Genomic DNA, 11805 nt, shown 5'->3' on the forward strand with positions numbered 1-11805 from the left:
TACTTTTCTTTCCCTGAGAATCTCATGCAGTGAGCTTCAGGATAACTAAAGCACAAGGATTAAAAATCCTAACCCTAGTGAAGTCAATGGAAGTTCTGTCATTGACTTCAGTGGAACCAGGATTTTTACCCCAAGGCATTATATGTGTGGAGTATAAAAATAGTCCCAATAAAATATTGTAAATATCTGAAGTATATTTCCTGCAGATTATGTGATATGTGCAGACTACATTCCTGCAGCAGGCAGGTATTATCAGTTTTCATCTGTGATATTCAGAAAACTTCTACTCCATCTGGCCTTGTCTACATTCCTCCCAGGATCAGGCATTGGAATTCATGGATGAAATCCAATGGTGATGCAATTTGTTTGTGTCGGCTCTGTGCTCCTTTGTACTCATGACTGCTGCAAGATGAACTTACAATCATGATGCCATGTGATCTGATGATTATGAAATTAAACTGTCTTAGAAGCTCTTTTACAAAAAGTGTCTCTGATTACTTAAGAACTGCTCCATATTCCACCCAGAGTTGGTAATTAGGATGACTGTGTCATTACCTCCAGAGTCTAAAAGCTTGTCTATTTGGGATAATTATCCAGAATAGCTGTTCCACAACAGTTCCTTGTGTGGATCCAGTCATTCTAGAATAAGAATGCCTTTCTATTTTTACTTTAATCTGAAAGTGGCTGAAGCCAGAGCTGGTAAAAACTTTGTGTGAGAACCTGCTGTAGAATAATTTTTATGCTTTGAATTTACCCTGCATTTAATACAGAGTAACTTTCAGTTCTAGACCAGCTGTTGTTTTCTTGTTTGAGCAGCTTGGCTCAGGCTACCTGCTACCTTCCTTGGGGAAATGAATCAGTTCCCTATTAACCCCTTTGATATAGAGTGTTCAAACATGAATGCTTTTTCCTCTTGCATCAAGAGAAAAACTGACTGTGAAATGATTTAGCAGGAAAGATGCCCTCATATTTACCTTCCTCATCTACAGTATAAGCATGTGGTTGCATGGTCACTTTTATTAATAGTTGCATTTTGTTATTTGTACCAGCTAGCCCATGAGACAACATATTCTGGAAGGTTATCAACTGTATCTACCCTCAAGGTTATCTTTGTCAAATCATTTCAACATGTTGAGAAAGGTCTTGGAATATGCTGCTGCTTTGAGAGAGAAGTTGTAAACAGTGCCCTAGAAGTAATTACGAACTGAACTGTTAGGAGTAAGCTGAGGCATTATGGGGCAGCAGTTTAAATAGAAGCCACTCCTGTTCTAATGTGGTATATGAACATCTGACAAACAGCTGTACCTAATAGATCATTTACAGATACAGAAGGGAAGGCTAAAGAGAGTAAATGTCTTGGAGCATTGTCAATAAAATACAGGTTGGAGCTTTTTGCCCTGACCAGTTGTTTAGCATCAATTAAAAGTTACTGCCATCTGACAGCTGGTCAAGTATGAAAAGAGTTGACTTCTGCAATCTCAGGAGCTTAATTTTAAATAGGCAGGAGCCAAGAGCCGCCTTCCCAGCCTTTTAAAAATGGTTTCTCTCAGTCTAGCCTAAGACACAGCAGCAGGGATGAACGTACTTGTATGCTGCATGTTTTCTGGGGGTGGAGAGCTTTAGTTTCCAGTGCTGTAAGTCTAGCACTTTTCAGGGGCACTAAATTTACTTTTAAACAATGTGGACTGTGTTAGTAGGACACAGGGCTGCCAACTGATCCAAGTTCCCTTTCTTTCTGGCTCTGGATTCCTTAGCTGAAATCAAGACTACTGCGTCTTGATTTCCTTTATAGATTAGCCAACAAAGAGTGTCACTCCTGGCTAGACCCTTAAGCCGATTTCCTGACAGATATTTAGGTGCCTACTTCTCATTGAAATCAGTACAGGTGAGGTACTTGTGATTGTAAAGTGCCTAAGTACCTCTGAATATCTGAGCCTTAGTTTGCTCCTTTTCTGGCCCATTGTTTTACTCAGAATTGTGACTACCAGAACTTTGTTTCACAGGGCAGCTGTATTGGGCCATAGTCCTAGTGTACGTGTCTGCTGGACATAAAAAAATTAAGTCTTTTACCTCAGTGCCTGGTGACGGAATCCTTCAATTTTCAAGTTAACTTTTTATTTCCAGAGATCAGCGCTAAACTTTTTTTTGTTTCTTGTTTCTCTTTCATCATGTTCCACAATTCTCTGCTGTGGAACTGTGACAAAAATACAGACCTGGGTGGTACTGATAGAGTATTAGAGCTAGCATTTCAAAGGAAAAGGCTGAGATACTGATAATCTTTCAGGAAAACAACTCCCTTGTGTGAACACAAAATGGAGAGGATGGAAAAATATGTTGAGTAAGTGTTGGAGTAAGTACTTTTTCTATGCTGTCTCAGTACAATGTCAAACTGGTTAGATAAAACAATCAGCTCGGAAATATGGCAAATGGGTATATGGATGACTATATGGTATGTAATAGTGAATTTCACTGAATAGAAGATTGACTTGGTATGTTCAATATGTATACAGTATGCTGTGTTTATACAATAGTTGCAATGAGTATAAAGCTCTTAAAAATATTTGTGTTAAATGGTTTATAACATCTGGTTAAAAAAATACTGCGTTTTACATGCTATTATGAACATTGTCTTTAAATTGCACTTGTGGATGTCACTCCACACTCTGCCTGGAGCAGTAACATTTCTTCCCCTTTAGTTACTAATGTACTACAGATGGGGGAGAATGACTAAAAGGCCAAAAACAAATTAAAGGGGTAAAGTGGCACAAAAGGTATATGATAAGACAGAGCTATGAATCTTTTATTGCCATAAACTTGACTGCATTACTCACAAATGGAGCATCATTGACTGCATGTTTTCCCAGACAAGGAAGTTATTAAAGTGAATGTTGCTAATAGACAGCTAATTAGAAACATAAAGGCCAAAATTCCTGCTCTGTGCAATACCAAAACATCATACTAGGCTTGCTTTATTGGTTCTCTGAAATCACTGCCTTGCACCTTTTCATGCTTACTGAACCCACCAATCATAATAGTAAAGGACCGGAGTTGAGATTACTGGTATGCCGACTACACTATAGGTAACACTTGCGTGAGTTCAATTGCCCCTCGCCACCAACTCTCTTGAAAGGCACCAACTAATCTACACTAAAGCATCTTGAATTTTGCTCATGTCTTCATCTGAGATGACTTATATCATCCCAGCTCAATGGGGCCAAAACAGTCTTTACTACCAACACCTCTCCTATCCTAGTTCTTTGTAAGTGGCAATGCTACTTCCTGCCCTGCAGGCCTATGGCTGGGAGGTACTTTTCAGTATTCTCTCCACCATCACTACGTGTCCCCAGTTAGGATCAGGTCTAAGATGTCTGTGATCAATAAGGGGCATTTCAAAACCCCCGGTTTCCCCATCGTGGAACATCTTGCCTCAACCCCTACTAAATAGGTGTGCCCTCCCTGCCAGTCAGGACACTGGGAATAAACCTTTCCCCCTAGTTTGGTCCCAGAAGTTCTGTCTTTGGTGAAACAAGTTCAGCAGTTCTGTTTTCAGTCCTTTTATTTACTTTTTTTGGTGTGATTGCAAGCTGTTTTTTTAACTCTCTATCCTCCCCTCTTTCTGTCTCAGCAGGGCAGCCTTGGAAACTGTCCAAAGCCAGATGATGCTCGGCTTGTGAGGTAACTTAAACACAAAAGAAAATTAATCTGCCAGCAGGAAAATTTGTCTCCTCTCGGAGCAAATCAGAAACAGATGCTTTACCCAACATGGCTTGTGTGAACAGCTGCATTTTTAAGTCTTTTCAGGATTAAGTGTCAGACAGGAAAGTTTTCATTGTAATATTCTGAAGTGAGCATCACTGGGATATTCTAACCACATAAATACAGTTAATGTCCTCCCTTTTCCTGTCATCTGCATGATCTGCTCATCTTGCAAGTCCTGCTTCTCCCAATTCAGGAACTGACTGCTACTCCATCTAGCATTTATCGTAATTTTGTGAAAGACTATTTCCCTAGCAGATCTGACAGCTAGACTTTAGTAGATCTGAGGTACAAAATTCTGTATTTTTTGCAGCCCCAGGGATAGGTCAGGATTATGGCGTTAGAACAAACTCCTACCTGAAGTAGGGTAGACAGCCAGCGTTCTGAGGTTAAGAAAGTAAATCCATCACCTTGTCTCCACGAAAAACTCTTCCTGCCTCTTCCAATCTATGAGAAGTGGAAGCCCAAAGTCGCATTATTTGGTGGCTATCCAGGCTTATTAGTTCATTGGTCAACATCAAAAAAATTCTCATCACTTTTGAACAGTAAATTCCAGAGAGATTCATCAGCCAGGTCCTGGGCTGTCTCCAGAGCTCAATTTTTTTCTAATTCCCACAAAGGGAAGGGTTACTTCTTACCTGAGTAGCAAGAGAGCATAAAAACCACAATGAAAAATTGGTTCTCTTAAATGTCTCCAAGTTAGGGGAGAAGGTTCTTTGGGAAAATCCAGTATCTTTTATTAGACCAACCTGAGTCCACTTCAGTGAGAAATTTCACCTGCAAACTAGCATGGAGCTCTGCTGGCCTGTTTACTACTCTTAACCAGCCTTCACTGACTCAAATAAATAGGTTTGTCTCCTTCATTTCAGCAGCCCTACTGTGCCCTTTTAGAATGGGAGGGTAAGCATGAAAAACAGTCATGAGTGTAAACATGGATAGGACTTGAACGCCCAGCTCACCTCAGAGACACCATTTTTGGTACTTTTGAAAATAGCTAACTTACTGTTCCTTCTATATGGCACAGAATCTGTTAAAATACATCCAGCATTTCACAGCAGAGGAGATTTCATATAAAAACTAAAAAGTTCTTTAAAAAGAGAGAGCATCTCACTGGCCATGAAACAAGTTTTAAGCAGATGCGATGTTGCTGGTAGCATTGGAGTGATGTTGCAGCTACAATGGTATGGAAAATATGTGAATCAAGGATTGTTGGGGGTGATGTTTTATTGGACCAACTACATGGTTGAGAGGCTTTGATTCCATGTCACTTCCCAGCTGATTTCTATTTATTTTTCTCTCTATGGGGATGTATTTGTAGACTGTGTATTTAGAATTTCTTTTCACAAAGCATATGCTGGCTATATTCATCAAGGATAACATATCTAGTTTCCAAAGAAAACAGTGGTTTCTGTGGTGAAGTAAGCTCTAGGAATAGAAGTCAATGTCTGGACTCATGTTTAAATTTGGTTCTTGGTGAGACGCTCTGAAATTATGGACTATGGAGTTTTACAGATATGCTGAGTACAATGCCTTTTTGGATCTGATTTCAAACCCCATCAGTTTCTACATTAGGCTTTGGATCAGGCCCAACTAACAGGTCTGTCTGATCATGTTGAAACAATAGCAGCAAAAGTCACAGATTCTACTGATATCAACTGCTTATATAGCAGGTGATGTTTCTCTCTCTAACAGAACAATATTGATCACTAAGAGTGCACAATTTAAAAGAAAATGATATGCTATTTAAGAAAATTAAAACAAATAGCCCTTATCATACACAATATTTTGCGTGTCCACCAGATGGCAGTGTCTGTCAATGAAAAGAAAGCCAGGTTTGACCTGGGTGTCACTAGCTCAGTTCAAATGGAAAGAATGCATTGGTAACAGTCAAAAAGCAAATAGTGTTATATGAAAATAGAGAACTGAAAGAATTATCATTCTACAAATCACCAGTGCGCCTCACCTGCCCTGCTGGGTTCAGTTCTGAAAAATCCTTTTCACAAAGGAGGTGGTAAAAACAGAAAAAAATCCAGAGGCAGCATGGAAGGAAAACCAGGCCACAGCGAGGAAGAAAAATGTGGGACTTCTTCGAGGATGGATATGACAACAGTAGTCTGGAGTTAGCTGTAGCAGAGGAAGTAATCTGGGCACACCCCTACTTTCTCTCAATACAGAAACAGGGAAACAAACCAACAGGTAGCACATCCAAAATTGCTAACAGCAAAATCCTCTCACTTTTAGCCTGTATAACTCATCGCCAAGTAATTCATTGAAGGCATGGGCTTAGCCGGATTCACAAAAGAATGAGATGTTTGTGGAGAAAGTGTATCCACAAACATTACGGCAGGGGTCAGCAACCTACAAGCCAAAGAGCCACAGGGCTTCTGCTGTGTTTTGGTGGCAGCAGCACTGTGAGAGTGCTGGGGGAAGGGGCGAGTGACTCGGGCTTCAAATGAAGCAGTGAGGGCATGGGCTAGGTTGCAAGTGCAACACATGACAAAATGTTGCAAAATATTGTCAACCCTATATTAGTGTAAGCTAACCACAGACAGGCCTTAAGAAAGGATTCAGTAGAAACACTTAGCTACAGGGTTATCCACTGAGAAATCTGGCACCCTGCATAACAATTAGTGTGTGGCAGCTTTTTAATGGGCCACATGCTTATTTCAAGCTGAATACAGATTTTAGCTGGAAAACAGCAGGAGTTCTCTAGAGTATAAGTAATAAATTAGCCTGGCAATGTTCATATTCAGCACTTTGCTTTTCCTCCAGGATTTCCAAGTACTGTGTGTGTTACCGTTGTTGCTGTTACAGAGGTGAGAAGAGGCTCACATAAGTAATCTACTCCCCCAATATGCAGGATGAGTGGGACCAATATGGAGCCAGCTCTGCATCCTCACTTTGTGTCACGCTGCTTTCAGTGCAGAGTTCATCGAGGTATAAACAGACTCAGACCATCATATTAAGCCAACGAAGCTTCCAGGTGTTCTGGTTAATTGCTGTAGAGGTTTGTGGAGAGAAAAAGTAGAAATGTGTGTTTTGCACTTACTGTGGGCACACCACAGAGCTTGACATGTGCTGAAGGACTTCAAGGAAGTGAGGAAGTTTCCTCCAAGGGCCAGGGAGATACTTGTTTGAATATTCATCTTTATTACGAACAGAATGAATAAAGCTGAAGGCTTTCTCCTGCTTCTTCAGTGGTCCTCAAACTGTGGTGAATAGGCAACGTCACTCATGCTGAAAGAAATGTTGTCTTCTAGATACAGTTTTCAGGTTAACAGGGAGAGCAAGGTTACGATGCCTGCAGTGCACAAGTTTCTCAGCAGTCTTGCTCTTGAGTCAGTGACCTATTGCTGCAGAGCTTCAAGAGAATGCCTTGCAGCAGCTCTGGGTGGTACAGGAGCAGACAGCTATGCTACTTGCCCTTGTGCACTGTATCACTCAGATCTCAGGCAGTTCAATCAAATTACTTAAGCAGCTACCTGTGGAGCATACTGTGGTGGGTTTTTTTTCCATTCATTTTATAAGCCAACATAATTACTGTTTTGTTCAAAAGGCTTTAAAATCTCCCTTTTCTATCTCCCAAGAAGTCTGTTCAGGAAGTAGAAATTGTGTCTTGTTTGCTTATGACTGCAGCACAACTGAATCAAGAACGGGTATCCTTGGGCAAGTCCTGGCTGTTTTTCTATGGTATTTTCTTAGCGCTCCTTCAGCAACAGAAAGTACAAGCATGCAACAGAGTAAGAAACTTTGCACAGATGAGATAAATGTAGAAGCATGGTGGTATTCACCCTTTTTCAGCAAAAGGCTGCTACTCAAGCTATAGGAGCCTGCAATTCTGGAAAGAAGAGGTGTTTAAAAGAAAAAAACAAATATGTTTAGCTAGTCACTAAATCAAGACATGTTGGCTTGGAACAGTTTATGTAATACAGCAGTCAGCAGCCTTTTTCCCATGACTGGCTGGAATGACTTGGCCCAGCACAGACAAAATTCCCTCCCTCTAGGCTATAGTGTGGTGCAGGCGAAGTCCCCACGGTCCACAGACTGCTGACCTCTGTTGTAGTATGAACAGTGTTCAGTTGAAAACATTATAGTAGCACCATTAAAAACTTAAATCCTGCACATTCCTAAAGGTCCTGTGGAGAGACAGTCTGGCTCAGTTCAAGACAAACTTGGGGTGAAGTACATCTTGCAGTCTCTGGTCCTTTGCTAGGCACCTGATCCATGTCATAAGAACCAGACTGAGTTGAGTCATTTCACATACCACCAAGAATTCTTCACCTTACACTAACACTGCTTTACTCATTGACAGTGGAGGGAGAGGCTACAGAAGTTCAGTCACCATTTCTCTATGCATGTCAGTGGCAGCATGAAGCCTTGTTTCTTTCATGACTCTGCAACAGTTGAAAAGACTATTATCGTTATCACAGTGTTTAGCTTAGAGTGTAGCATAGAACATCTTAGTCTCATCCTCCTCCTAGCTAATGTAGATGTAAACAAGCCATTTTATTTTTTTCAATCAATTACTGTCAGCTAAGTATTACTTCCATTCATGCACCTCAGAAAACAAGAATTCCTTGAGTATATATTTTCTTAGACAATGTAATTAATTTTTTTTTTTTTTTTTTTAGACATCGAAGTAGATTTGATGCACCCTGATTAGTTATGTAAACAGAGAATTAAAAAAAATCCTCACAGAACTAAAAACTTGGTTCCTTCATAAAGTGGAAAATTAACTCTCTCCTGACTCATCTGAGGTTAACAGTACCAGGAACACAGAGCATGTGGCACGTAGATCCATCTGGAGGTGTCTGAGTTGCACCAGCACTAAATTAGCAAACTTGTGCATAAGTGTGTATATGAAAATGCATACACACGAGAGAGAAAGAGCGCCATTTTCAATATGAAGTGGCAAGAGTTCTGTTCATGGCATTCTAGATATAGCTATTACATATAGTGTACTTAAAAACCCTGAAGGATTGTGCTGTTTGAAGTGTTCTCCAATGCCACTCATTTGGTTTGAAATGTCACGAGGACTGAAGAACTTGCTTTTTTCCCCTCCTTTTTAAGCCAGTTACAGTACCCTTCAGCTCTGTGAAATAGATTATCTAGAACCAGTCTTTCACAGTGGAAAAGTTGCTGCCGTGCCTTTTCTCCTACCAGAGGGCTATTGCTACCCTTGGATCACCACTGTCCCAGGGTTCTTCCCTTTTCTCATCATCCTTAACTGCACTAATCACTTCTCATGGCCTTTAACTATCCATGAGTCCTTTTAGTATATCCTCTGAGAGCTCCAACAGAGGGAGCTCAGGCGACGGAATGTCCAAAGGAGGGAGATTAGGTATTGGAATGTCTTTAGCCTTCCCAGCATTGGCTGCAAACTTCTGCCAAGTTGAGGCTGATGTAGCAGTAGTTTCTGAATGCTGCTGAAGACCCCATAACTCAGATTTCTCCACAAAGTCAGCATCTACATCCAGCTCTTTCTCCACTGGGGATTTGATGAGTCTTGCCCGTTCTGCTTTCAGCTGCTTGTTCTCTCTCCTCAATTGCTCATTTTCAGCTACAAGGAATTCCACGTGCCGTTTCAAATCTGCAATTTTGGTTGCCTGCTCCTCTATTATTGTTTTGTCATCTTTTGGAGCTTTGCTCCCAATACACATTTCTAATGGCTCCTTTTTTTTCTGAAGCAGAAACAAGAGTGTATCTGGGTCCCTGTCAAAGACTCCCTGAATTTCCTGTAGATGCTTCTCTGAGGAAGGGCTGTATTTCTGAGTAGTAGTAACCAATACATTTTGGTCATCAGACTCTTGAGCTGATGGCTTATAGGAAGTCTGAAGATGGGCAGCTATATCCTTCTCTACATTCTGTTGGACTTTTAGCCTTTCTTCCCTCTTTGCTCTTTTCCACCTCTCCTGGATGAGCAGTATCTGTTTCATGTGACTATCCCTTTGTAATTCCAGTGATAGCTGAGCCTGTGCAAGAACAAGATTGGCTGAATTAACAGTTAAGCTTGTATAACTTTATCTGCTTGAATATTTTAGCAGACCCGCCTGAAGAGAAACTTTGGGCATTCACTGGTGTATTACCTATATAACATGCAATGTTCCCAAGCACGGTAGAATTAGACATCATACCACTGAATTCTGCAGAGCTACAGTTTATTAGTGGAATGGTATCGTTAAGTGTGACCGAAAGAAGTCCAAAACCTGAATCAGTCTAAGAACACATAAGAGGAACAACTATGAATCTAATTATCTACTACTTATCTAAAAACAGAAAAGTATTAGCTGAAATGTGTTTATTAATTCAGTGGACAAGTAATTGAAAAATATGTGAAGTTTTTTTAGAAAAAGAATCCTATTGTTGTAGTGCATGGCTCAGGTGCTAGGTTAGGTGGTGGCAGTTAATGCTAGGGTAACTAACTAACCAGTCTGACCACAAATTGGTCAGAAATTCCTAAGCCACTGAACCGCTGGTCCAGATTAGATCTCTGCCTGAAGACACTTGTCACTCAATCCCAAGGACAAGAGGATGAGGGGGAAGTTGCCTTCTCCCTTATCATGATAATGTAACTTCGTACCTTGCAGTGAAAATGGCCATTTGCTATAGAAATGGTCCTTGCTGAAGGGAAAAAAAAAATAAAAATAAAAATAAAAAAAATCAAGATGTCCAGTGACATTTGTTCTGATGTTGCATTCAACTTTTTCCCTTGCCTAGCTCCAACAGATGTTGACCACAGTTGTTGCTTCTTTAGAAGTAAAAGATGAGAGCCAGGAAGACCGCTTAACTAACTACCTTTTAGGCAATTCAGCTTCTATACTGCCACTGTTCTGTGGAACCCAACTGTTTTCAAGGAGGGGGAGGAATTACATTGTTCCTGTCCCTGGCTACTCTACCAGCTCTTTGGGCCTTGGAAATCTAAGTCGAAGTTAGGATCCACTGTGCAGTAATTGAGGGGTCTGATGACACTGGAACACAGGGGATTGCACATGTCCATGGGACAGAGTTAGGGGTGCACAGTTGTGCCTTGGCCATCTCCCAGCAGCCATAGTTAGAATTGAAGCTAAATGGAATCTCACCTGCTCTGACTGCGTCAGCTTCATGGCTTCGGTAAGGTATGCTGCACAAAAAACAGACAAGTTGGGAAAGACTTTAGGCAGAGTTGTGAAAGCTAGAATGCTCTCTAAAGCTAAGAGGTAAAGCTTTTCTTAGCACATGATGATCCGTTGGCTGAAGCACGCAAGCGTAGTGCTAAGAAGGTGCTTGGTAATTTTCTCATGTGTCTACTCAGAGCTCGAAGTCTTAAAGGTCATTCCTTACACATCACCACCTGTAAGTGACATCGCTGCTTGTGCAGATCTGCTACTTGTCTGCATTCTTCTCCAACTTCTATTTTTCCCCAACTGCTCAGCTTGTCAGAGAAAGCTCAGCAACAAAATAGCCAGACTCCGATAGGACTTAACCCCTCAAGCACAAAAACAATGTTGTCTATGTGACATTTCTCCACAGGGATGGTGGGGAACAGGAAGTTAACTGGCACTACTAGCAGGTTGCAGAGTGGTCAGGTCACTGCCTAGGACACTTGCAGGGTGGAAAGAGTAGAAGAGTGGTTAAGTAATGGCCCAGGTAAATATTTTGTTTGTTTCAATAATCTCACTCTCACAGATTTTAACCCCTTCCCTCACCCCACATAGGTGACGATTCTTAGGGACTCGCCACTAAGGCTGTGTGAAGTTTTGGTCCAGATTCAATTCTGTGGAGATTCAGCCCGATTCAGTGGCCAAATGGAATCAGAAGACCCTTTAATTTCTCTGAAGTGGATTGGAACTCTCCGAATCAATTCAGAGAGAGCCGAAGATTCAGCCATAGACACAGCTTTAAACTTTTTTCTACTTACCTCAAGCAGGTGGCTCAAGAATGCCATGATGCTGGGGTGGATGGAGTGTCCCACAGGAGCGTGGGGGACTCTTCAGCATACTTGGCAGCAGACCCAGAAGTGGAACAGAAGCACTTCTGGATCGGCCAGGGAGCACACTGGGGGGGGGGGGG

At 41.3% G+C, this 11805-nt stretch overlaps 1 protein-coding gene across 3 annotated transcripts in view; it reads right to left on the minus strand.

The window, feature by feature from the left end:
- Positions 1-6383: 6383 nt before the first annotated feature.
- The window catches only part of NRBF2 (nuclear receptor binding factor 2), a 19247-nt gene continuing 13825 nt past the window's right edge, over positions 6384-11805 (minus strand). For all 3 annotated transcript variants that reach the window (XM_019507892.1, XM_019507893.1, XM_019507894.1), the window contains 2 exons: positions 10836-10876; positions 6384-9728 (listed from right to left, as the gene is read on the minus strand). In XM_019507892.1, coding sequence (XP_019363437.1) covers positions 9009-9728; positions 10836-10876 — 761 coding nt within the window. In that variant the 3' untranslated portion in view covers positions 6384-9008. The remainder of the gene's footprint in view (positions 9729-10835; positions 10877-11805) is intronic.

The sequence above is a fragment of the Gavialis gangeticus genome, unplaced genomic scaffold (genome assembly GCF_001723915.1).
Source record: "Gavialis gangeticus isolate Ggan-Ray unplaced genomic scaffold, GavGan_comp1, whole genome shotgun sequence".
Classification (NCBI taxonomy): Eukaryota; Metazoa; Chordata; order Crocodylia; family Gavialidae; genus Gavialis; species Gavialis gangeticus.